This window comes from Sander vitreus, chromosome 3 (assembly GCF_031162955.1).
Source record: "Sander vitreus isolate 19-12246 chromosome 3, sanVit1, whole genome shotgun sequence".
NCBI lineage: Eukaryota > Metazoa > Chordata > Actinopteri > Perciformes > Percidae > Sander > Sander vitreus.
The window spans coordinates 764866-790095 of record NC_135857.1 but is presented as its reverse complement, the minus strand read 5'-3'; the positions used below and the strand labels follow the sequence as shown (position 1 = coordinate 790095).

The 25230-nt window shown below is 42.0% G+C and overlaps 2 protein-coding genes across 2 annotated transcripts; one reads left to right on the top strand and one right to left on the bottom strand.

Annotated features, from left to right (window-relative positions):
- Positions 1 to 122: 122 nt before the first annotated feature.
- Positions 123 to 2104, bottom strand: LOC144514472 (vacuolar protein sorting-associated protein 37D-like). Its single transcript, XM_078245567.1, has 4 exons — positions 1958 to 2104; positions 1585 to 1756; positions 1425 to 1498; positions 123 to 710 (listed from the first exon to the last, which is right to left on the bottom strand). The coding sequence occupies exons 1-4, from the start codon at positions 2057 to 2059 to the stop codon at positions 267 to 269; spliced, it is 792 nt and encodes a 263-aa protein (XP_078101693.1). The 5' UTR covers positions 2060 to 2104; the 3' UTR covers positions 123 to 266.
- camkk1b (calcium/calmodulin-dependent protein kinase kinase 1, alpha b) lies at positions 2078 to 24944 on the top strand. Its single transcript, XM_078245570.1, has 18 exons — positions 2078 to 3066; positions 3359 to 3421; positions 8921 to 9238; positions 9354 to 9401; positions 9496 to 9549; positions 9645 to 9696; positions 9774 to 9883; positions 10922 to 10958; positions 11053 to 11074; positions 11171 to 11259; positions 11737 to 11936; positions 12173 to 12226; positions 12325 to 12398; positions 13075 to 13162; positions 13793 to 13921; positions 15319 to 15422; positions 19559 to 19609; positions 23948 to 24944. Exons 3-18 carry the CDS (start codon positions 8999 to 9001, stop codon positions 24018 to 24020), a joined length of 1425 nt encoding a protein of 474 aa, XP_078101696.1. The 5' UTR covers positions 2078 to 3066; positions 3359 to 3421; positions 8921 to 8998; the 3' UTR covers positions 24021 to 24944.
- Positions 24945 to 25230: the final 286 nt, after the last annotated feature.

Below are 25230 nucleotides of genomic sequence, written 5' to 3'. Positions count from 1 at the left end.
CCTTCTGGATACCACTGCCAATGCAATACATCAATTGAGATATATAAATGTTTTCCTATCCTACAAAATATGCTGAACTTCTCTCTCCATCAGTGTTTATTAATGTTGTGAATGAACTTAAATACTCAAAAATTGTTAAAATGATGTCCTATGACGTCAAATTAACGTCTAGATCTCATGCTTGGTGCTATGGAAGCTTTGCCCAGAAACTATTTTCACTTTGTTAACTTTGATGAAATGCAAAACATGTATTTGAGGCTGATGTTTCATTGTGGAGCTTGCTGATGCCTCCTCTGCTGCACCAGAGGCTGAAGACGCACCGGTCTTGCTGGCCATTTGGGGCCTCGTCCGTGCACTCCTGGACGTATGGACTTATTGTAATCATGACAAAGCGGTACATGCTGTAGACAGTGAGCAGTGTTCATGTGGGTGCCGCAGGGCAGCAGGAATGAAGGGTAGCAACATGTAGGTAAGGCCACAGATGTGGTTAGACCGCAGGCTGGGAGGCAGGAGTTATGGAGCTGCTCTGCTGAGAAATGCAGAGTGTCAGGGAGAATCTCACCGCGCCTCTGAGTTGATTTAAACTCAATCATTTCCTGGAGTTTCTTCACCAGGAACATGTTAATGTGCTGGAGTTTCCGCAACTTGAGAAAGGAATCCAGGAAATCTTCCAGCAGTGTTTTCCTTTCCGCAAACCTCTGAAACAGCATCTATTACGAGGGATATACATTGTTTTCAAACACACACACACACACACACACACACACACACACACACACACACACACACACACACACACACACACACACACACACACACACACACAGGATATTACGTGACACCAGATTAGACCTGTCCTTTGCTTCTATAATAGCCTGAAATATTGGCTTTCTTAAGTGTGAAACAGCTAGACTGATGTATTATTTGTGCTCATGTTTCCTGTCAACCAGCTGTTTCTCCTGACATGTCTGTTTTTGTCTTGTCTTCAATGCTGCCTTGTCCTCCAGGTCTTTTCTATGAGAGGGGTGGTGGCGTGTTACTGCCTTGCCATATGGTGTAAGAATATACAGTATATACATAAACTGTATACCAACTAAAAACCAGATTACTTACATTTTATGTAATTTAATATCTGACGAACAAAAAGTGTAGCAAACCTCTAAGAATGGGTAATGAACTCTGGTCTCACATTTATCGGACACACTCCATAATGGGAAGTTTCTTTTCAGAAGAAACACATTAGCTTGCTCACTTTTCTTATTTGCTGCATGTCTTCTTTATGATAAGATCACCCTGATCCTATTATCTACTGTGTTCAAACAAATTATTAACATGTTAATTGAATATAAGCTGTATTGTAAAACTCTTCTATGAAAGAAAATACACCACACACTGATGCAAATCAAACTGATAGGAATACTTACCTCACACTCCTCCTCTGCATGATTTATCTTCATCACCAGACTCCACTGAGCATAATGAACACTGTATTTTTCTGCTGTAAAACAAAATATGCAATAGAGTTAAGGCAGCTAGGTAATAAAAAAAGACAGCAGAAATCCAGAATGTAATTTTAAAACTCACCAAGTTGTTCGTGTTTGGCCTGGATAATGCTTCTAATATTTTCCAGTTCCTTGTACTTCATTGCAAGTAGCAATTTAGCGTCTCTAAATTTCGGTTTTTGAGACAGACCGACTTTGGCTATTATTTGATTTGAAACCAGCATCTTCTCTGCAGCCTTCTGCAGCCCCTGAAACTGGAAAAACCAGAAATAGTTGGTCAAAACAGTGAATCCAGAGAGAGAGTTTTGTTTTCTAGAAGAATAAGAAGAAATATAATCCACATGATATATGCAAAATAGTTTTTGTCTGCAATCCAAATTATTTGTGTTTTTGTGTTGGCCTGAAATCTGACTCTTTGTTTAATGTTCCTGTCGGTCTCTGTGTCAGATACTCACCTTGTCACTGCACCTGGTAATGTCATTGATTTTGTCTTCATCTTCCAGCAGCTCTCGCAGCTCTCTGGTCCTCAGAGCACCGAAGTGGCCTGGCAGAGACATGATGACTCCTCCACACTGGAAGCTCTTTGCTTCATCAAAGTTTAGTACCTGTTTGTTCCCGAGGCATCCTGCTGGGGCGCTATGGGAGCTGGTAATGCTGCATTCAAGGTCAGAAAACGACACGACTAGAGTGCATATGGCATAAACAACCTTAACAAGTGACGTGTTAGGTTTCGTAGATATAGTTTCATAGATATGATGCCTTTAAGGGAAAGTGTCGATGACAATGGGCTGCAGAAGTTTTGATAAATTCATTCAAAATATTTTTTTTGTTGCTTTTACAAAGTAATAGGCTATCAATCAATGGCTTTAACACAGTGCCATTGTCTGCAGTCATAAGCTCTAACCATCAATTGGTCCGTTAGAATAATTTCTTATTTACATAGTTCAGTTTTGTCACATGACTGTCTTTTATGATACTAGGCTATGGACTTGTATATAGGCTATATGTTGTCAAAATTCCAAGGTACATTGAAAGCCTCATTTAAGGTTAGGATTGGAGTGGTATCCATAGTGTCTGTTGTACACGAAGACCTACACAGTCTACAAATATGTTACAGCAGAATGTATATTTATGTAGCCTGTATATTTATTCAATATATAATTTCTTCAAAAGCCCTTTTAATCAGTATTTGAAATGACACAAACAAAGCAGGTAAGAAACCACCATGAGGAAAAGCTAATGGTTGAATTCAATGTATCTTATTTTATAATTTATCATTCAGAAATTAATTTCAGAAATATACGATTAATACAGAGCAGGCTATACCAACTAATATTATTGTAAGTACAATCATGTGTTTTATATATTCACTGTGTGTGTGTGTGTGAGAGAGAGTGTCTGAGAATAACTCAGCCTCAGCTATATGCATCCTCAGTTAATCCTTAAAGATGAGCGCTGCTGCTCGTCAGTGAAAGTCCTGCACTGAGACACAGAGGAGTCTCCCCTCCCGAGAGCAACATGCACATTAACCTCAACAGCCACCAACACAGGAACCCTCCACTGGGTGAGTAAAGCAAAGATTTCACCTCATATATCTTATCTTACACAGTATTTTATTAGTGTCAGTATTAGTGTTAGAGGGGATTCCAATGAGTTTAAGGCTTTCGTTGCAGACATTTACTCTTGTGTATCATTTTTAATTAAATGTTTTATAGCTTTACATATTTTCTTTAAAACATATGTGTACATACCATAACAGTCTTGTTCATTGTGTAAGCATCATTAATTGACTTGCCTATTAAAGCTTTCTACCTTGTTACATAAGAAGCTTTTCAGTTGTCCGTACTGTATTTTAGGCAACGGTGAGTCGTGCTGATAAGGAGTTGACTCTTATCTGCTGCTAAGACTGTTGTCAGAGGGTAAGATTTATCATTTTCTACTCAACTAATGTTGCCTTTAATTATTTTTCTGAGGCTTGTGTCATCTGTTAAACAAATCTCTGGACAAGAGAACAGACAGTTTTCAAGCTGCAGTTTGGAAGCCAAGAGACATAAACACTGAAGGGATAGCCTATAAAGGAGTTTATTTTTATTATGCTGAATACAAATGGTAAAAGTGACTTCTAATAGCATTCTGATTCAACTCAATGGGTTTTATACAGCCCCAAATCAGACCTTTTACAGCAGATAGTTTTACTTGCGATAGCAGAAATAGCACAGGTGTTGCTAATTACATAAATGAAGACTGTCCTCCATGAAGTTAAGCCAGTTCCAGGGGCTTGGTTTGGTGCACATTGGCTCACTGTCCGAGCAAGCATTAATGATATTAGTTACACCTGTGCTTTTCCTGCGATGACAAGTGCTGTGAAAAAGGTCCACTGAGACTCAGGCACAAGTCTTTTGCTCATTTATTACGATATGTTCAATGTTGTTTAGAATATAAGGAGTTCCAGAGTATGTTTAAATGCATGTTGCTGGTAAGTAAGACACTTTTATCACATTCTATAGTGTGGTAAAACAATGTATTGACTGTATTTCTAAAGGTTAGTTTGGTAGTTTGATTTATTGGTGAAATATCAAAGCCCCTACACTTAAGTTGCCTGATTAGACCTGTTGAGAGCAATGTGTGGGTGTGTACAACACTGGGCTTGATTGACATCTCCCTCAATCGTCACTTGTGTTGCACCAGGGGGATTTGCAGCCTAATTAGGTGTAATTAGGTATCCATCCATCCATCCATCTTCATCCGCTTATCCGGGGTCGGGTCGCGGGGGTAGCAGCTCCAGCAGGGGACCCCAAACTTCCCTTTCCCGGGCCACATTAACCAGCTCCGACTGGGGGATCCCGAGGCGTTCCCAGGCCAGGTTAGAGATATAATCCCTCCACCTAGTCCTGGGTCTCCCCCGAGGCCTCCTCCCAGCTGGACGTGCCTGGAACACCTCCCTAGGGAGGCGCCCAGGGGGCATCCTTACCAGATGCCCGAACCACCTCAACTGGCTCCTTTCGACGCAAAGGAGCAGCGGCTCTACTCCGAGCTCCTCACGGATAACTGAGCTTCTCACCCTATCTCTAAGCGAGACGCCAGCTACCCTCCTGAGGAAACCCATTTCGGCCGCTTGTTCCCTGGATCTTGTTCTTTCGGTCATGACCCAGCCTTCATGACCATAGGTGAGGGTAGGAACAAAAACTGACCGGTAGATTGAGAGCTTTGCCTTCTGGCTCAGCTCTCTTTTTGTCACAACGGCGCGATAAATTGAATGTAATACCGCACCTGCTGTGCCGATTCTCCGACCAATCTCCCGCTCCATTGTCCCCTCACTCGCGAACAAGACCCCAAGATACTTGAACTCCTTCACTTGGGGTAAGGACTCATTACCTACCTGGAGAAGGCACTCCATCGGTTTCCTGCTGAGAACCATGGCCTCCGATTTAGAGGTGCTGACCCTCATCCCAGCCGCTTCACACTCGGCTGCGAACCGATCCAGTGAGTGCTGAAGGTCACAGGCCGATGATGCCATCAGGACCACATCATCTGCAAAAAGCAGCGATGAGATCCCCAGCCCACCGAACTGCAACCCCTCTCCACCCCGACTACGCCTCGATATCCTGTCCATAAATACTACAAACAGGATTGGTGACAAAGCGCAGCCCTGGCGGAGGCCAACTCTCACCTGAAACGAGTCCGACTTACTGCCAAGATCCCGGGACACAGCTCTCGCTTTGGTCGTACAGAGATTGATGGCCCTGAGAAGGGACCCCTCACCCCGTACTCCCGCAGCACCTCCCACAGTATCTCCCGGGGCACCCGGTCATACGCCTTCTCCAGATCCACAAAACACATGTAGACTGGTTGGGCATACTCCCAGGCTCCCTCCAGGATCCTTGCGAGAGTAAAGATCTGGTCCATTGTTCCACGACCAGGACGGAATCCGCATTGTTCCTCTTCAACCTGAGATTCGACTATCGACCGAACCCTCCTTTCCAGCACCTTGGAGTAGACTTTACCGGGAGGCTGAGAAGTGTGATACCCCTGTAATCGGCACACACCCTCTGGTCCCCCTTTTTAAAAAAGGGGAACCACCACCCCGGTCTGCCACTCCTTAGGCACCGTCCCAGACTTCCACGCAATGTTGAAGAGGCGTGTCAACCAAGACAACCCCTCCACACCCAGAGCTTTAAGCATTTCTGGACGGATCTCATCAATTCCTGGGGCTTTGCCACTGTGGAGTTGTTTAACTACCTCAGCAACCTCCACCAGGGAAATTGATGCCAATCCCCCCCTCATCCTCCAGCTCTGCCTCTACCATAGAGGGCGTATTAGTCGGATTTAGGAGGTCCTCAAAGTGCTCCTTCCACCGCCCTATTACCTCCTCAGTTGAAGTCAACAGCGTCCCCATCCTTACTGTACACAGCTTGGATGGTTCTCCGCTTCCCCCCTCCTGAGGTGGCGAACGGTTTTCCAGAAGCACCTTGGTGCCGACCGAAAGTCCTTCTCCATGTCTTCTCCGAACTTCTCCCACACACGCTGCTTTGCCTCTTTCACGGCAGAGGCTGCAGCCCTTCGGGCCCTTCGGGTACCTTGCAACTGCCTCCGGAGTCGTCTGGGATAACATATCCCGGAAAGACTCCTTCTTCAGTCGGACGGCTTCCCTGACCACCGGTGTCCACCACGGTGTTCGTGGGTTACCGCCCCTTGAGGCACCTAAGACCCTAAGACCACAGCTCCTCACCACAGCTTCAGCAATGGAAACTTTGAACATTGTCCACTCGGGTTCAATGTCCCCAGCCTCTACAGGGATGCACGAAAAGCTCCGCCGGAGGTGTGAGTTGAAAGTCTGTTGGACAGGGGCCTCCTCCAGACGTTCCCAATTTACCCGCACTACGCGTTTGGGCTTACCAGGTCTGTCCAGAGTCTTCCCCCACCCCCTGACCCAACTCACTACCAGATGGTGATCGGTTGACAGCTCCGCCCCTCTCTTCACCCGAGTGTCCAAAACATACGGCCTCAGATCAGATGAAACGATTATAAAATCGATCATTGACCTTTGGCCTAGGGTGCTCTGGTACCAAGTACAATTATGAGCATCCCTATGTTCGAACATGGTGTTCGTTATAGACAATCCATGACTAGCACAGAAGTCCAACAACAAACAACCACTCTGGTTTAGATCAGGGAGGCCGTTCCTCCCAATCACGCCTCTCCATGTGTCTCCATCATTACCCACGTGCGCGTTGAAGTCCCCCAGCAGAACTATGGAGTCCCCGACTGGAGCCCCATGCAGGACTCCACTCAAGGTCTCCAAGAAGGCCGAATACTCCGAACTCTTGTTTGGTGCATATGCACAAACAACAGTCAGAGTTTTCCCCCCCACAACCCGCAGGCGTAGGGAGGCGACCCTCTCGTCCACCGGGTTAAACTCCAACGTAGCGGGGCTTGTGAGTATCCCCACACCCGCCCGGCGCCTCACACCCTGGGCAACTCCGGAGAAGAAAAGAGTCCAACCCCTATCCAGGAGTATGGTTCCAGAACCAAGACTGTGCATAGAGGTAAGCCCCACCAGATCTAACCGGTAGCGCTCCACCTCCCACACAAGTTCCGGCTCCTTCCCCCACAGAGAGGTGACATTCCACGTCCCCAGAGCCAGCCTCTGCTGCCCGGGTCTGGTCCGTCGAGGCCCCTGATCTTCACTGCCACCCATGTGGCAGCGCACCCAACCCCAGCGGTTCCTCCCACAGGTGGTGGGCCCATGGGATGGAGAGATGTCCGCCATGTAGCTTTTTTGGGCTGTGCCCGGCCGGGCTCCGTGGCAAACCTGGCCAGCAGACGCTCGCTCACGAGCCCTCCATCTGGGCCTGGCTCCAGACGGGGGCCCCGGGCTTCCTCCGGGCAGGGTCACTTCATCCCTTCCTCGATTTTTCATAGGATTATTGAACCATTCTTTGTCTGGTCCCTCACCTGAGACCACTTTGCCTTGGGAGACCCTACCAGGAGCACAAAGCTCCAGACAACACAGCCCTCCGGTTCATAGGGACACACAAACCTCTCCACCACGATAAGGTGATGGTTCCCGGAGATTAATTAGGTAGAGTAATTAAAATCACCTGTGTGGGTGTGCAGAGAAACGTGTTTTTCTATTATACAACTATAGTTGATGTTTGCATATTTTAGCCCATTAACTAAAATGGGAAAAAAAAAATGTAATGTATTTAAATAAATGTTCAAACTTTTCATGACTGACAACTACTTTCTTAAAGGAGTACTCCACCCATTTAGCATTGCACTCCTTTAGCATCATTAGAATTATGATGGGCGGTTTATAAAGATGATCAAAATTTATGCCGCAGAATCAGAGACATTTTTTATTTCAAGTATTTTCTTCCTTGCCAAAACCTGGTGCTTAAATTACCCAAAATGCTCAACCGCCAACAGTTCAGTTGGAGATTCAGGTGCATTATGCTAGTAGCAGCTAATGTAGCTTTGAGCCGCTAGCCTCATGCAAAGGCAAGGAGGTCTAGTAAGCTCACTTCTTTCTATTCTGGCTTACCGGATGTACAGCGTGGGATCACATGGAAATCCATCTTGTTAAACTTGAAGTAATGCGTTTGTGTCTGAACTACCAGCTAACCAGCGTCTGGTGAAGAGCAGTCTCGCATTGCCAGACCTTCCTCCACAGCGCTGCGCAGGAGGGTCTGGCTAGTCCACACAGCATTCTGTGATGGGAGAAAAACATGCTCTGGTTTATTGGCATTTCTTTAAACCAATCACAATCGTCTTGGGCGGCGCTAAGCGCCTGACAGAGCCACGGTGCCGCTGCAAAATAGTCTCAGGAAGGAACTTGTTTTGGTGGAGCGTTCAAAGGTTCAAAGGTTGTTCTTCTCAGATAGTTCTATGTAACAAACCATCTGGCTCGCCAGGTTTGGAATACACCACAGGACCTGTGAACAGACACTTTGATATGTAAAATCAGTGGAGTTCTCCTTTAAGCATACCATACATTTTTTTTATATTGACTTTCCATTATGCAGCCAGCCAAAGATGTTTATTCATGCAGTATGGTATGAAACTTTGCAGAGAGTTTAAACTTGCGTGAAAGATACTGCATCTCTTAAGATATGAGCTGCTAAAAATCACTGCATTGGCAAGCTATGGTTAAAAAAAATTTAAAAAAAAATCAAGCAATTATGAATTTAGTTTCTTGCATTAAAAAGGTTTCTGTTTGGTAGATGATTTTGGAGTCTGCCAGAAGCCCTTCAGTACAACAACATTGAATACTTTCAAGACAAAAACATACATTTTACAATATAAAAAGTTGGCTTAGTAGGCCAAGTTTCACATCTTTGCAAACCCAGCTGTATGGTTTTTTATTCAACAGTGTTGGTGATCTCTTGTCTCCCCGTTTCTGCCTCCACTCCTTTTAGTGCAGTGATGCATCCTCTCGTGATTTTACCAATCCAGCTGTGGGACATTCAGCTGTGAGTGAACGAGGACTGACCACCATGAGCGGGGACCCTAACTGCAAGGCCGAGCTGGACTCGGAGCACCAAGGTGAGCTGGCCGACTTGGTGGCAGCCATGAACGTGGCCGCCAACCGCCTGACACCACCTAATGGCTACAGGAGTGGTGCTCCGAGGACCACCCGATTCTCAGACAGGAAGATGTCACTGCAGGAGAAAGGGAGCCGCATAGCCCGACACCCCACCATCGAGACCAAACGTGTGTCCATCACAGATGCTGATGTGAGGAGACTCCAGAGCTACGGAAATTATAATCAGAGTTGGATTTTTGACTTAATTCAACATGTTTATTAATGAGATATTTAACTGATTGAATTATTTTTTTAATTTTCTGCAGGACTGTGTCCAGCTCAACCAATATAAGTTGAAAAATGAGATTGGAAAGGTGATTGCTGTACATTCATCCAGTGAGCAGTGAACACAAGTCATGACAAATAATTTATGCAGCTGTTTATAAATGTGTTGTTTTTACACCCTAGGGTTCATACGGAGTGGTAAAATTAGCCTATAATGAAGATTCTGAGCAGTACTATGTGAGTTGAAGCCTATCAATTGTGCATTTATAGTATTGTACATGTTTAAATGTCAGTTTGTCATTACCATAATTTGCTTTATCTCATTTATTCAGGCAATGAAAGTTGTTTCAAAAAAGAGGCTGATGAGGCTGTGTGGATTTTTCCGTGAGTAAAACAATATCCATCTCTAACAACAGTTAAATGTCTAATGAGTTTCCATAATTCCTTGTGTGCAATTTCAGGCCGTATGCCTCCTCAAGGATCAAACCCTGTGTTCCCTCTGGAGAAAGTGTACAAGGAGATCGCTATCCTGAAGAAACTGGACCATCATAATGTTGTTAAACTAGTGGAGGTCAGTCAGAAGATTCAGTCCTCACCTGCTCTACATATATGCTGTTTATTTGGCATGTTTAATGATTTCCGTCAGAAAAGTGATTTTTAAAATGCAGTTTGTGAGTCCCATGAAAGCACTTTGGGATTGGAATATTCTTCTGTAGTTTGGCATATTTCTGTATATTTTCTGTAATAAAAATTATATTGGGAAGGGATGTATGTAATACTGTAAAGGGAAGTTTTCATAGATGTAAAAAACCCCAACATATTTTAAATCTATTTGTTGCATATAACGAATGCAGAACAATACAACTAAAGATACATGAAAAAGAACACACCTACAGGTTATTATTATTATTATTATTATTATTATTATTATTGTGGTTAATTAGGCCTCTGCGTAGGTTGATAGTGATGAAGCTACACTGGGAATTACATGTTGTCACCAGACTATATATTCTAATAAAAAAGATAAAGGGTTAAATTGTCCCACACAGTCGTGAGAAGAGCTCTGATCAGCTAAAATAAGTGAAATCCCCTGTGTGGGTGTGTCATGGGTGATAGAGGGCCTTTAGAACCCACAAAGTACTATAAGTAGGGCTGGGTACGGAATTCAATACTTTTTAGGCACCGACCAAATGGCGTCTAGTATCGAAAAATGCCTTGTCATTCAATACCCAATTTCAATACTTTGAAAAATAGTGCTGAGAGTAAATCTCAGCAGAGTCAGTGAGCCAATAAGTATGCAGTATGCTCCTACCAAGATCTAGTAATGCTGGTGATTGGCTGTCTGTAAAGTACTTGTTGTAGCGACATGCAGGAAGAACTCGCGTAGTAGGAGCTGAAAAATAAATAAAAAGATTTGGGTCGTAATGTGTAATGTCATTTCTTTTTGTTTTATAAAATTGGTATCGAAAAAAAGTATAAATTAGTTACCAGTATAAACGTCACAGTATTGGTAGCAGTATCAACATTTTTGAACGAGCCCTATTAGAATTATTATTCCTATCGTCCTAATCACCAACTAGACTTGAGCTGAATGTAACGTGTCTTGCAGGTGCTTGATGATCCTGATGAAGATGGACTTCATATGGGTACGGACTATTTCATCTGTTTTAATTGAGTTTAGCCACTTATGTGTCACACCAAAGTAGGGGAGTCATTCAATTCTAATTATTTGTCCTCAAGCCTTCGAGTTGATGACAAAAGGGTATGTTTTTGTGCATTTATGTGTTGGCATTTAAATTGTCCCTTAAGAGATAATATACATATTTACTTACTTTTTTCTCCATGTCATGTTGGTCAGTCCGGTGATGGAGGTGCCTACAGACAACCCTTTCACAGAGGAGCAGGCTCGCTTTTACTTCAGAGACGTCGTCCTGGGAATAGAGTACTGTAAGTTTACAGATATGATTTAATAATAAATTAAACATCTATTGTACTTGTAACCTTTGTTTTTTGTTTGTTTTTATTACACATAATGCCTTTTTTTGTGTGTTAAAACCATCTGAAAATGTTCAACTTTGGTGCCCTTGAAAAAGCTAAAAGTAATGTCTTAATTTACATTAAAAAAAACTGAGATTAATATGTGCAACTACTTATGTGAATAAGTAGTTGAATTCAAAATCTAAAAGTTGAATTGAAAAATTAGTACTTGAACAGTAGATGGCTTAGCTAATATTCGACACATTGCACATATGGAACTTTTTAAGACAGAGAGATAATTTCATTATCACTGGTATTTTATTGTCATTAACATTGTAATGGAAGGCTATATGGCTACAATTACACAAATGCACCACGCTTCCTTGTGGCTGCTGAGCAGCAGACTATCAATTCACTTGTTTGCATTCTTTGCATTTTCTATCACAGTGCACTACCACAAGATCATCCACAGGGACATCAAACCCTCCAATCTGCTGCTGGGGGACGACGGCCACGTCAAGATCGCAGACTTCGGTGTGAGCAACGAGTTTGAAGGGACAGACGCCATGCTGTCGAGCACGGCGGGGACGCCGGCCTTCATGGCCCCTGAGATGATGACCGAATATGAGCAGAGCTTCAGCGGGAAGGTGAGACCAATGACTATTTTACAGCCTATGGCTAAGACTGATAATTCTTTTGTTGGCCAAATGGAAAACAGACAATGGTCATCACTGAGTCACATAGGCCTATGCTTTGAATGTGACTCATCGTATCAGACTGTGTTTAATTGTGAGAAATTATCAAATAATTATGTCCAACCGCCTACGCAGAGCTTTTCAGTGATGACACAGCCCTGATAATTACTGTTTGTTTTGTTTACCAGGCATTAGACGTGTGGGCGATGGGAGTCACACTCTACTGTTTTGTCTTTGGGAAAGTAAGATTAAAGAATGAAAAAGCATTTAAAGAATAAAAAGCCAGTCCAACATTTGATTTCAACATTTTAATCATTTAATTTTCTTTGTCCTGTTCCAGTGCCCTTTTTATGATGAATACATCGTCTCTCTGCACAGCAAGATCAAGAACAAACCTGTGGAGTATCCAGAGATGTAAGCAAATATTAAAGACATTTAGATATCTATCTGGCTTTAATAGGAGACATGTAGCAACATTATATCAGTATGGGTTCAAGACTATCTTAGTGTAGTATTTCTCTGGGGAAGGGCAAAAAGCTGGCACATCTGCAATCACACTTTGGGTGTTAAATTAGATGGGAATATTAAACATTATTTACAGACTAGCTTTTAAAACATTTTTCTTGATTGGAGAGGAAAAAAAGTGGGTAAATAAGCAGATAGTTGGTTAGTGGAAGAAGAGATATTGGTAGTTGTAATGAAAGCAGCAAACACACCTGCAGTTTCTATTCTCTGTTCACTGATTTAGTATTTCTGTTCTAGTGTATGTCCTATGATGATAGCCGCTGTAACTAACTTCACATATTATCAAAAACAAGTGGTCCCTTGAAAAAATGTCACGCCTGTTAATGTTAGCATCATCTTTCTATATCGTTTCCAAATGAACCTTCTCAGCCGGCAGTGACTCCACAACACTTTGTTTATGCTTTGTTTTGAAATATTTTACCTAAAAAAACTTAAAATGGTTTATTCCACTTCCTTTCTTTTTTTTCTCCTCCATGTTGCTTCCCCCTGAGCGTGGGTTGTAACAGGAACCACTATCAAAAATGTATTAATCAGTAAATCTAAAATAATTTTGCTTTTTTCACAGACCTTTAATAAGCAGCGAATTGAAGGAGCTCATTAAAAGGATGCTGGATAAAAACCCTGTAACAAGAATCACCATCCCTGAAATTAAGGTGAGCGGAATAGACAAATTCCCACTGTAATGGCAGCTTGTTGCAAACCTTCCTTGCCATTTCTTGTAGGATGTAAAGTGTTCTGACTCATGTAGACCACTATGTCCAACTTCAACATGCAAGACTATCCAAACAGGACGAGGCTCGTAGAAAGTGAGAAACTGTTTATTCCACGGATAAAGATAAACAAAAATAAGTATCCATACACTGTGCTGGATTATCAAAAAACTGACCAAAAATACAGTCCACAATCAGTGGTCAGAAAACGAGTTGCTCCACATCCTGCTCCGTTGAAGCCTAACTTACTCTAACTCTACTTAAAGAAACCAACTCAAAATTGTCCAATAACAGGACAGACTAGTGGAGTGTGTCTTTTTAATAGGGCAAAACACACATCAAAGCACATTCAACAACATTACCTACATTATAATGTATATTGGACTACATATTTTAAATTTCATAAAACAATTTACTTTTGCAGTGAGAATAAAATACCACAAATTGTAAACAATACAACATGGCTCTTACACCCACATCTGATTAATATTACCCATAAAACCATACTGTACAGAGTGTTCATCATGATCGATGTGCATTACTGTTTAACCTAATGGAGTTGTGTTGTTCCAGCTCCATGTGTGGGTGACGGAGAACGGCTCCGACCCTCTTCCTCTGGAGGAGGAGCACTGCACGGCGGTGGAGGTCACTGAGGAGGAGGTGCAGAACAGTGTTAAACTCATCCCCAGCCTTTCCACTGTGGTGAGTCGCACATTGCTCCCTCACTAGTCACTATTTTACACTTTCAAGACCACAGCTGGTTTGAGCATTTCAATTAAAATTTCTCATTTCCAATACTTACATTTATTTCAGCCAATTGCTTGAAGGCATTTTCTTGAAATGTCCTAAAATAGTCTTAAAGACATACGGGACAATGCATTTAACTTTTATGAAATCTCAACCTTTTACGACTGTAGAACTCTTGCACTGTCAAACTGTGAGGTACACAGTTTGATAGAACTGGCTTTAGCCAGTTTTTAAAGTGCCCATATTATGAAAAAATCACTTTTTCTGAGATTAGGGGTGTTATTTTGTGTCTCTGGTGCTTCCACACGCAAAAAATACCCATCCATGCTGTTTTGAGTGAGATACGGTTTCTGAATGTGTCCTGCCTTCAGTCTCTGGGTGAGCTGGTCAAAACTGGCAGGGCTGGCCGAAATGAGGTGGCTCTAGCATGGCATGCTAGCTCGTTCTGAATGGCAAAACACTGCTGCAACACACACTAGTTCACCATAATCTACAAAAGAACTACTTCCATGTCCCTGTTCTGCAGGTATTCCACGCAAAGTTAGAAGTGCGCCCTCGTTTAGGAGAAGTCTCCTGGCTAAACCTGCCTTGTACAGGCCAAAGTTGTAGAAACAAACGGCTAGCTGATGTGATCTTACCTAGCTACTGAGCATGTGCGACTGCCAACAAAGATGGGATAGAAGTGCAATCTCTCACTCTGTAGCTAAAACAGAGACCTGAACACAGGGTGAAAAGAGGAGCTGCAGCAATGTGCAGTACAGCAAAAAGTATATGAAAGCCATGCAGATAATAGGCCTGTTATTGTAAATCCTGGTTTTTATGTCTTCTTCCTTGTTTGTTTTATCTATGGTATTTCTTGTCTGGAAATTGTATTACTTTCTTTTAGATATATTTAAAAAAAAAAAATTTAAAAAAAAATTGTCTTTTTGTAAATTGGTGGCAAGTATATGCATCTTTCTTTAATTTCAATGTTAGTTGGGTTTCTTTTACAAGCCCACCTGTGCATTTCTTATTTTATTGTGTATTTCTTCCCTTTTGCTTTATTTTATTATATGCACAAATAACAGGGCAATCAAAGATATAGATGGACACAAAAAGCCATTTAGTTGATCATGTTTCCTCTAAAGTTGTGAAATTGCAATATGGATGAAGGGGAGATTAATTAAGAAAATATGTGATGGTATAATAGTATTTTAAAAAAAAAAAACAACCTGAAGATTAACCAATTAAAGGTTTGCAGTTTAATTATCAGGATTTCATTGACGTTTAAAAGTGTATATACCGACTTTGGTGTGGAGACTTGGCGATAGGAAAACGTTTTGTATTGCTACTCTGTCTGATGTCCACTGCAGATTCTGGTGAAGTCCATGCTGAGGAAGCGGTCTTTCAGTAATCCCTTTGACTGTCTGCGCAGACGGGCTGAGAGGTCCATGTCTGCCCCTGGAGGTCTTCTTACGTAAGTGGCCTACTCTGCAAATCCTGATCTGCGATTAAAGGCCTCTAACACAACAAAGCAGTGAGCAGATGCTTGGATAAAAATAGATCAGTCAGTAACATACTTTATACAGTATGTCTCTCACATATGAAATATGTTAGATCTACCATCATATCCTGAATTTTAATCTTGAGCACTGCAGTGGTGGAGGAAGTACTAAAGTGCCACAATGACAACCCTACTTAAGTAAAAGTACCTGATTTTAAATGTACTTTAAGTATTAAAAGTAAAAGTACTTGCATAACGATTTATTCTCAATTTTATTTGCATATTACCAAAAAAAAAGTTTGGTTAATTTGCACCTTGGTCAGTGATTTACAAAGGGCTGGTTCAGTTATTTTGATGCTGAGCTTCGACAGTATCCATACTGTCCACTACCACAAACAAGGCCTGGCTTTTAAAACACGTTCCTATCCTAACCAGCATAAAAACGGAAATATGTTGTTAGAATCGGAATATGTATTTTAAGACGTTTTTTTTATTTTTATTTCACTTCAAATAAAGTGTGTGAAGCAGCGGAAATGGGGAGGCGGATGTGAAGAGGTCCATATATACAGTGGGGCAAAAAAGTATTTAGTCAGCCACCAATTGTGCAAGTTCTCCCACTTAAAAATATGAGAGAGGCCTGTAATTTTCATCATAGGTACACTTCAACTATGAGAGACAAAATGAGAAAAATAATCCAGAAAATCACATTGTAGGATTTTTAATGAATTTATTTGCAAATTATGGTGGAAAATAAGTATTTGGTCAATAACAAAAGTTCATCTCAATACTTTGTTATATACCCTTTGTTGGCAATGACAGAGGTCAAACGTTTTCTGTAAGTCTTCACAAGGTTTTCACACACTGTTGCTGGTATTTTGGCCCATTCCTCCATGCAGATCTCCTCTAGAGCAGTGATGTTTTGGGGCTGTCGCTGGGAAACACAGACTTTCAGCTCCCTCCAAAGATTTTCTATGGAGTTGAGATCTGGAGACTGGCTAGGCCACTCCAGGACCTTGAAATGCTTCTTACGAAGCCACTCCTTCGTTGCCCGGGCGGTGTGTTTGGGATCATTGTCATGCTGAAAGACCCAGCCACGTTTCATCTGATGGAAGGAGGTGTTCACTCAAAATCTCACGATACATGGCCCCATTCATTCATTTCCTTTACATGGATCAGTCGTCCTGGTCCCTTTGCAGAAAAACAGCCCCAAAGCATGATGTTTCCACCCCCATGCTTTACAGTAGGTATGGTGTTCTTTGGATGCAACTCAGCATTCTTTCCCCTCCAAACACAACGAGTTGAGTTTTTACCAAAAAGTTATATTTTGGTTTCATCTGACCATATGACATTCTCCCAATCCTCTTCTGGATCATCCAAATGCTCTCTAGCAAACTCCAGACGGGCCTGGACATGTACTGGCTTAAGCAGGGGGACACGTCTGGCACTGCAGGATTTGAGTCCCTGGCAGCGTAGTGTGTTACTGATGGTAGCCTTTGTTACTTTGGTCCCAGCTCTCTGCAGGTCATTCACTAGGTCCCCCCGTGTGGTTCTGGGATTTTTGCTCACCGTTCTTGTGATCATTTTGACCTCACGGGGTGAGATCTTGTGTGGAGCCCCGGATCGAGGGAGATTATTAGTGGTCTTGTATGTCTTCCATTTTCGTATAATTGCTCCCACAGTTGATTTCTTCACACCAAGCTGCTTACCTATTGCAGATTCTGTCAGTCTTCCCAGCCTGGTGCAGGTCTACAATTTTGTTTCTGGTGTCCTTTGACAGCTCTTTGGTTTTGGACATAGTGGAGTTTGGAGTGTGACTGTTTGAGGTTGTGGACAGGTGTCTTTTATACTGATAACAAGTTCAAACAGGTGCCATTAATACAGGTAACGAGTGGAGGACAGAGGAGCCTCTTAAAGAAGAAGTTACAGGTCTGTGAGAGCAGACTCACATCTTGCTTGTTTGTAGGTGACCAAATACTTATTTCCCCGAGGAATTTGCAAATACATTCATTAAAAATCCTACAATGTGATTTTTCTGGATTTTTTTTTTTTTTCCTCATTTTGTCTCTCATAGTTGAAGTGTACCTATGATGAAAATTACAGGCCTTTCTCATCTTTTTAAGTGGGAGAACTTGCACAATTGGTGGCTGACTAAATACTTTTTTGCCCCACTGTAGATATGAACGCGTCTTACGCAGCCTGGCGGAGAAGTGAACGACGCTGTGGACAGAAATAGATGGCCACTATGATTTAAAAACGGGAATAATAAAAAGCAAACATTTTCACTTTTACCGGAGGCTGTATTACCGAGGGTCAGCGGCGCTGCGCCCGGTCTCTGGAGCACAGGAGGAAGGCTCGGCGGTGCCCCATATATACAGTATCTATGGCAACCAAACTTCGCTGGTGAGACAAACGTGTGACGGTCAGGAAGGCGTTTTGGCAGGGGGAAAAACTGATCAGAAAATGTAACGGAACGTTGTAGAAATGTAGTGGAGTAGAAAGTATAGATAATTGCTGCAAAATGTAACTAAGTAAAAGTCAAAAGTATGCACTATTGATTCTACTTAAGTAAAGTACAGATACGTGAAAAATGTACTTAAGTACAGTAACGAAGTATTTGTACTTCGTTACATTCCACCACTGGAACACCGACTAGCTGTTATACTCTGTTTATCTAGTTTTGTTCTGAAATTAGCAGCACACTCAGGCAGATGAAAGCATTTGGCCTCCCCTGATAAGGTAAATGGAATCCCCTGTGGCAGCGGTAATGGCTGCGCTGCTTTTGTTTTCCATTAACAAGCCAGTCCTGTCTGTGGGGGGCTGCTGGCACAGTGATTACACCTCCATGTGAAGAGATGTGGAGCTGCAGCTACATCCTCCTCCACACTTCTGCAGGCCCCACCACCATCAGCAGTACCACAGCACTGCAGGCTCCCACACATGTCAAATCTATACAGATCATGTGAGATGGAAATCTTTAGACAGCAGCAGGTCTTATGGACAAAACTTCCAACTACATTTGAGCACCTGAATAAAAAGGGAGGCTATAAATAAAGATTATTTCCCAGTTTAATAGGTGTAGTTTGGCTCAGTGGCTTAAAATAGAAGATCAAAGTGTTTTAATTTGATCTTCTTGGCTGATGTATTGTAATATAACACTTTTCTGTATTTTGCCTATTTATTCACAGAATTATTTATTTCAAAATATCTGATTTCAATATTTTATATTGAATACTTTGGATGGAGACCCAAACGCATTAAATTGAATCATCATCCATATGGGGGCGCACTATGATAAAAGATTCCTGATGGAGGCACCATCATTAAGGTTTAAAAAATTCAAAAATGCTGAAACTTGAAATGCACTTATTCACTTTGATGCTGGGAGTTAGATGAGGAGAGATTGATACCACTCTCACATCTGGTCTTTCAATATGAAGCTACAGTCAGCGGCCAGTTAGCTTAGCCAAGCACAAAGTCCGGAAACGGGGAAACTGCTAGCCTGGCTCTGTCCAAAAGAAATAAAGTGTGCCTGCGAGCACCTCTAAAGCAAAGTGTCAAAAAGTAGGCCTAAATTTGTGGTTTTTAGTCTGGTACATAACCTCACACAGAGCAAAACCACACATTTTACAAATTAAACAAGATATAAAGTGTTAATCAATGAGCTTTAGAGGGACTCGTTGGTGGACTTGAAATGAAGCTAGCTGTTTTCCCCTGTTTCCAGTCTTTATGCTATTATTACATGTCATTTGGCTGACGCTTTTATCCAAAGCGACTTAACAATTGCTATATACGTCAGAGATTGCACGCCTCTGGAGCAACTAGGGGTTAAGTGTCTTGCTCAAGGACACATTGGTTGATGTATCGCAGTGGGAATTGAACCCAGATCTCCCACACCAAAGGCACGTGTCCTATTACCCCCCACCCCTCCTTGCCATGACAGTGGTACCAATCTTCTCTTCTCTTGGCTAAAAAAGAGAAGAGGTTTATTTTCCAAAACGTCTGACCATGCCTTTTTAAACTACTACAATCCTGCTACAATAAAATCTTGTGTTTCATGATCTGTGTTGCAAACTAATTCTGGACTCTTACATTACATCTCCTTTTTGCAGTGGCTCTTGGGGCTTATCTCGGTCTTCGCCTCACGTTCATCCTTCCTTAAGGTACATTTTTATAAAAGGTTGACCTCTGACGGCTCATACACAGCACACCTCATTAGTTGTTTTGTTCAGTCTTTTTAAGAGGATTTAAAGGAGAACTCCGGGCAATTTTTACGTTAATCTTGATCGCTATACATATGTGAGTACTGTCGATAGCCAAAAAAAACGAGCTGAATCGGTGCTAGCAACATGGAGCTGCTGCAGCTAATGCCCAGAGGTCACATTGCTAAAATGGCAGTTATGGGGGTATAAGATAAAGAGTGCCTTTGTGCCTCTTAACAGACACAAAATGCAATTAAAATGTCTGTGCAACATGAACTGGCCCCATACATGACAACAAGATGCGTTTTCAACTCAGACATTGTTTAAATTCACCTACCCTGTTAGCTGCTAGCTGCCGTCTGGGATGAGTCTGGGATGAGTGTGTTCAGCCAGGCTTCGGTAATAATCATCACGCAGCAGTTTCTTTATTTGTAGCATATCTATCTATCTATCTATCTATCTATCTATCTATCTATCTATCTATCTATCTATCTATCTATCTATCTATCTATCCATTTTGTGTGTGATCCATCTGGTGTTGGTGAGTAGGAGGCGATGCAGTGGCGATCGATGTGGTAGTTTCCTTAGCCGGGCTAGCAGGCCCGGCCGGCGTCCTTGCTTCTGCTTCCTCCCTTCTCGCTTGCCGCGGCCGACAACAATCCAACGAGCACCCGCTGGTTTGGTGGATGTCCTCCAGAAAGCCGTTCATGCCATCACGGCGAAAATTGTAGTTGATTCCCCCTCTAAAATAGGTAATTGAGCACTGTAGTGGTTATGTGACTTTGTAACTACATGGAAACGGGCAGAATTATGTCTGTGCCTTGTACAGTAATAGCGTTACTGAAACCTAGCTTTAGCTCGCGCTTGGAGCAGCTGCTTCATCTGCCTGTTTCCCCTCTGTCTGTCTCGTTCTTTCCAACTCTTGTGAGGCTAGTTCATCGTCTGTATACTCGGGTTCAAATAAATAATGACGACCATCAAACTCAAAAGGCTCTTCCGTGTGTTGTATATCTGCTATATTCTCCATAGTTACATTACTCCAAGCTTCTTCCCTTGTGAACACCTCCGCTCTTCACTCTTCACACACTAGGCTCCGATCTGCACACTACTGTTTACCTTTTCCTGCTACAACTGAATTCCCAGGAGACAGCGCGATGCTACAGTTAGCCATCTGTAACACTAGTTTACTTTACAAGGCACACACATAATTGGGACCATTTTCATGTAGTTACATAGTCACTGATATGGTCATAACCACTACAGTGCTCAATTACCTATTTTTGAGGAAGAAATAAACTACAGTTCATTGCTGCGAAGGCATGAATGGCTTTCTGGATGACATGCACCAGGCTAGTGCTACAAATAAACACAAGGAACTGCTGCTTGCTGATTATTACTAAAGCCTGGCTGAACACACTCACTCATCCCAGACGGCAGCTAGCAGCTAACAGTGTAGGTGAATTTAAACAATGTGTAGGGGTCCGACCATGCTGTATTTGTTGCTATCACCAAAGAATTTCTAATAAGGGAAGAAGTTCCACTCTCTCGTTACTTCCAGCTTCTGAACTGGTTGCAGTCCCTGTTAATACAACACAGCTGACAGGTTAGACTCTCCCTGTTAATACAACACAGCTGACAGGTTAGACTCTCCCTGTTAATACAACACAGCTGACAGGTTAGACTCTCCCTGTTAATACAACACAGCTGACAGGTTAGACTCTCCCTGTTAATACAACACAGCTGACAGGTTAGACTCTCCCTGTTAATACAACACAGCTGACAGGTTAGACTCTCCCTGTTAATACAACACAGCTGACAGGTTAGGGTCTCCCTGTTAATACAACACAGCTGACAGGTTAGACTCTCCCTGTTAATACAACACAGCTGACAGGTTAGACTCTCCCTGTTAATACAACACAGCTGACAGGTTAGACTCTCTCTGTTAATACAACACAGCTGACAGGTTAGACTCTCCCTGTTAATACAACACGGCTGACAGGTTAGACTCTCTCTGTTAATACAACACAGCTGACAGGTTAGACTCTCTCTGTTAATACAACACAGCTGACAGGTTAGACTCTCCCTGTTAATACAACACAGCTGACAGGTTAGGGTCTCCCTGTTAATACAACACAGCTGACAGGTTAGACTCTCTCTGTTAATACACCACAGCTGACAGGTTAGACTCTCCCTGTTAATACACGTGCTAGAAAGAGGTTTCTAATGTTTTAAAGACCACGCTGAAATATTCACTCTGACATTCTGGTTCTGCTTTGGATGCCGTCAAGCGGGATCTCTGATCGTAATCAGTCCTTCACTGACCAATCAGCATTCATTAGCAGAATGCTAGCATGTTATGGGCAACAATGACTCAACCTGTAAGAAATCAAAAGGACATAAGTACTCGTTCATTCAACTTTTGACCTATAATCCATGTTGAACTTGCAAAAACTACAATCAAATCTGAGATTTCTCAACGACAATCAGGCGAAAGAGACAAATTTAGCTGTCTAGCTCCATAGGGTCCCATTCATTTAGCACTGGACCGTGATCACCCCCAGTGGAACTCTGGTGGAACTGCAACCAAAATAGGTATAATGGGGCTAAATGGGGAGTGGAACGGCTTTCCGCAGACGGGCTTTGCTATCACCTAGCAACCGTCTCTAAGTGAGAAAAGCTGTGAAAGGTGAAGTTTTCGGAGGAATCATAGCCAAATCAGTCTAATACATTGATGCCATCAACACAAAGTTTAGGAGGGCAATACTAATGATTTAGTTTGACACACGGAGCTCTGAAGCAGACCTGTGCGTCGCTTAGTGTCCACTCTTGCTGTAAAATGCAGGACAGCTTCAGGTTTATGGGCGTGCTCTGCTGTGGACATGCTGCGGCAGATGTGTTATGTTTGTGCTCTGTGTATTTCTGCAGTAGTTTCAGTTTTCCACTTCCGTGGCTAAACTATGTGTCTCATTCAGAGACCCAAACGGGGCTCTGAGTCTGTCAGGAGGTCTGAGATCTACCGTATCAGCAGAGCAATCACGTAATGCACAGCAGGCTATGGTGGATTATTTTCTGAAATATAGTGACTTTATTCTTGTAATAGCCTATTATCACTTTATTTTTCTCAAAATATCATGACCTCTAAATCACAGAGAACACAGTTTACTGTATTTTGAATGTGCACAAAGTTTTGAACATGAGCAGAAATCTTGCTCAAACATCTGAAATATTACAGTCCAGGGTCTTTATAAATAAATTAAAATGAATTAATGTATCATTGAGGTGAATAATTGTCATATGCACATTAAAGGAGGTTAATTCCCCAACAAAAGACGCAAAACAGCAGGGAGGAGTAAATGATGCTAGGCTACATGTGTGCTGACTCAGATATAATTAGTAAAGTCGATCTACAGGAGAAGAAATAGTTGAAAGTAATACAGAATGTCTGAGAGTCTTACTGCAATATATCCCATTATGTTTTTTATATTTGGATTGTAATCTGTTTCTCTTTACATAAAGATATTTGCAGCATACATTGATTAAAAAAAAAAGTAGAAATAGGTGCATAAAAATTCACCATCACAATCATTTTAATTCTTTTGGTGTTATTGGAATAAATAAATTAAAAATAACACTTCAAAAAAACTTTTTTTAGAAAAAATTTCAACAAATCTCTCACTAAACTGAAAGGCTGTTGCTGCAATTTTGTTAATTTTACAGGAAAAAGCACTGTTATTAGATGAGGAGCCTACGATTCAAATAATGAAGTCACTGTCTGTGTCTATGTCTGACCTGCGCTGGCACATGTTCACGTTAAAAAGCGTGTGCGTGCACGAGCACTATGGTCACACGCAAAGTGTCCCGGTTTTAGTTCCGGGAAATCTGGTCACCCTATATTATGCCCCCATAACTGCCATTTTAGCAATGTGAGCTCTGGGCATTAGCTGCAGCAGCTCCGTGTTGCTAGCACCGATTCAGCTCGTTTTTTTTTTTTTTGCTGTCGACAGTACTCACATACATACGTATAGCGATCAAGATTAACGTAAAAATTGCCCCGAGTTGTTCTTTAAGGCAGACAAAGCCCAACAACAAGCTGTACCTAAACTAAAAAGACACACAGGAGGTGTTGTTGGCTGCGTTGGGTCTGCCTCCCTGCCTCTCTTGATGTGGATAAGCAGTGATGAGCTGAGCTGCTGAGAACATGATGTACTCCCATTACATTTTTAGTTCAGTCTCCCCCCCATTATCTGCAATCTCACTTGGCACCTTCAGCAACATGAGCGAGCGTTTGTCGCCCCACAGGAAAGTCAGCAAAGAGGGGAGCCGAGATGCCGAGTTGGAGGACTTGCATGAAGACGATGCATTTGCAGAGTAAATGTACAGATTGATTTGACACATGAACACAGATTATAAAATTATTTGTTTTGTACCTTTTCTTTCTGTCCTAATTCTTTCCTATTTTTTTATTCTTAAATTTTGTTTCTCACATTATATAGCATAACACTGATAATTATTTGATATAGCCTTTTGAATAGGCCATAGCAGTGTTGCCGTGTTGAATGTGAAACACTAGGTGGCAACCTGGTGACTACAGCTGCATTGTTTTCTTAGTTGTGTCCTTGGTTTGACTCTGTTCGTTCCCTTCAGCAAAGTTGTTATGCTTTTTTCCCCCAGGAGGCCTTTAATATTTCAGCCATAATATAATTTGAAATACTCCACCTCACTGCGTATTCTAGTCAAACCTTTACAGATGCTCTGCAGCATCACATAGGACCTTACATCTCTATGTGCACTCTCAAACCAACAAACTGTAGCCTGGTTTTATTTCTAAGGCCTGTTTCGGTATGAAAATGCACTTTGTTTTCCAGACCAGTAGACGGCAGCATTGTGTTACAAGTAAAGAGGTCAACTCTGTACTTCTGATCTCTTCCAACTCCAGGATACACTGCTCTGACACATACCTGCTTTACAACAATTTAACAATTTAACATTGCACCCTTTTCATTATTGGTATATTTTAGGCTTTGTTATAATTTGAAACAACTCAAAACTGCTAAGCCAAAAAAAAAAGCCCCGCACCAAATGAAATGAATACAATGTAAAATGTTAATAAAATCTAAATATCTTCCAAAATCCTTAAAATAAATATGTAATTCCAGATTAAGACATTTTCAATCATATTGAATAATGTTATGAGTATCTCAGACCTTCTGTTTTTTATTGCAAACCCCATCTGTAAAGAGCATCTCTCAGTAACCGTTGAGATATTTTATCCAAATGAAAACTGTATTCCAACACTGCTCTGTTCTCTCATTTTAATAGTGCTGCAAAAATAGATGTTTCAGCTACTTCTGAGGATAAGTTGGAGGCATGATGCTGCAAAATGTAAAGTGCTTGAGTGCCACTGACAGTCGCCATCACAGCGTTACTGTCCATCACGTGACCTGATCATATTTCACGTTGAGGTTTGGGAGAGGCAGGTTGTAATGATGTAAACTCAGCATACTGTAGAGAAGGCCTGAAGGATTCTCTGGAGGTGTGTGTAGTAGGTGGAACAATCTCTCTGATGGTCTAAAGACAGAGCA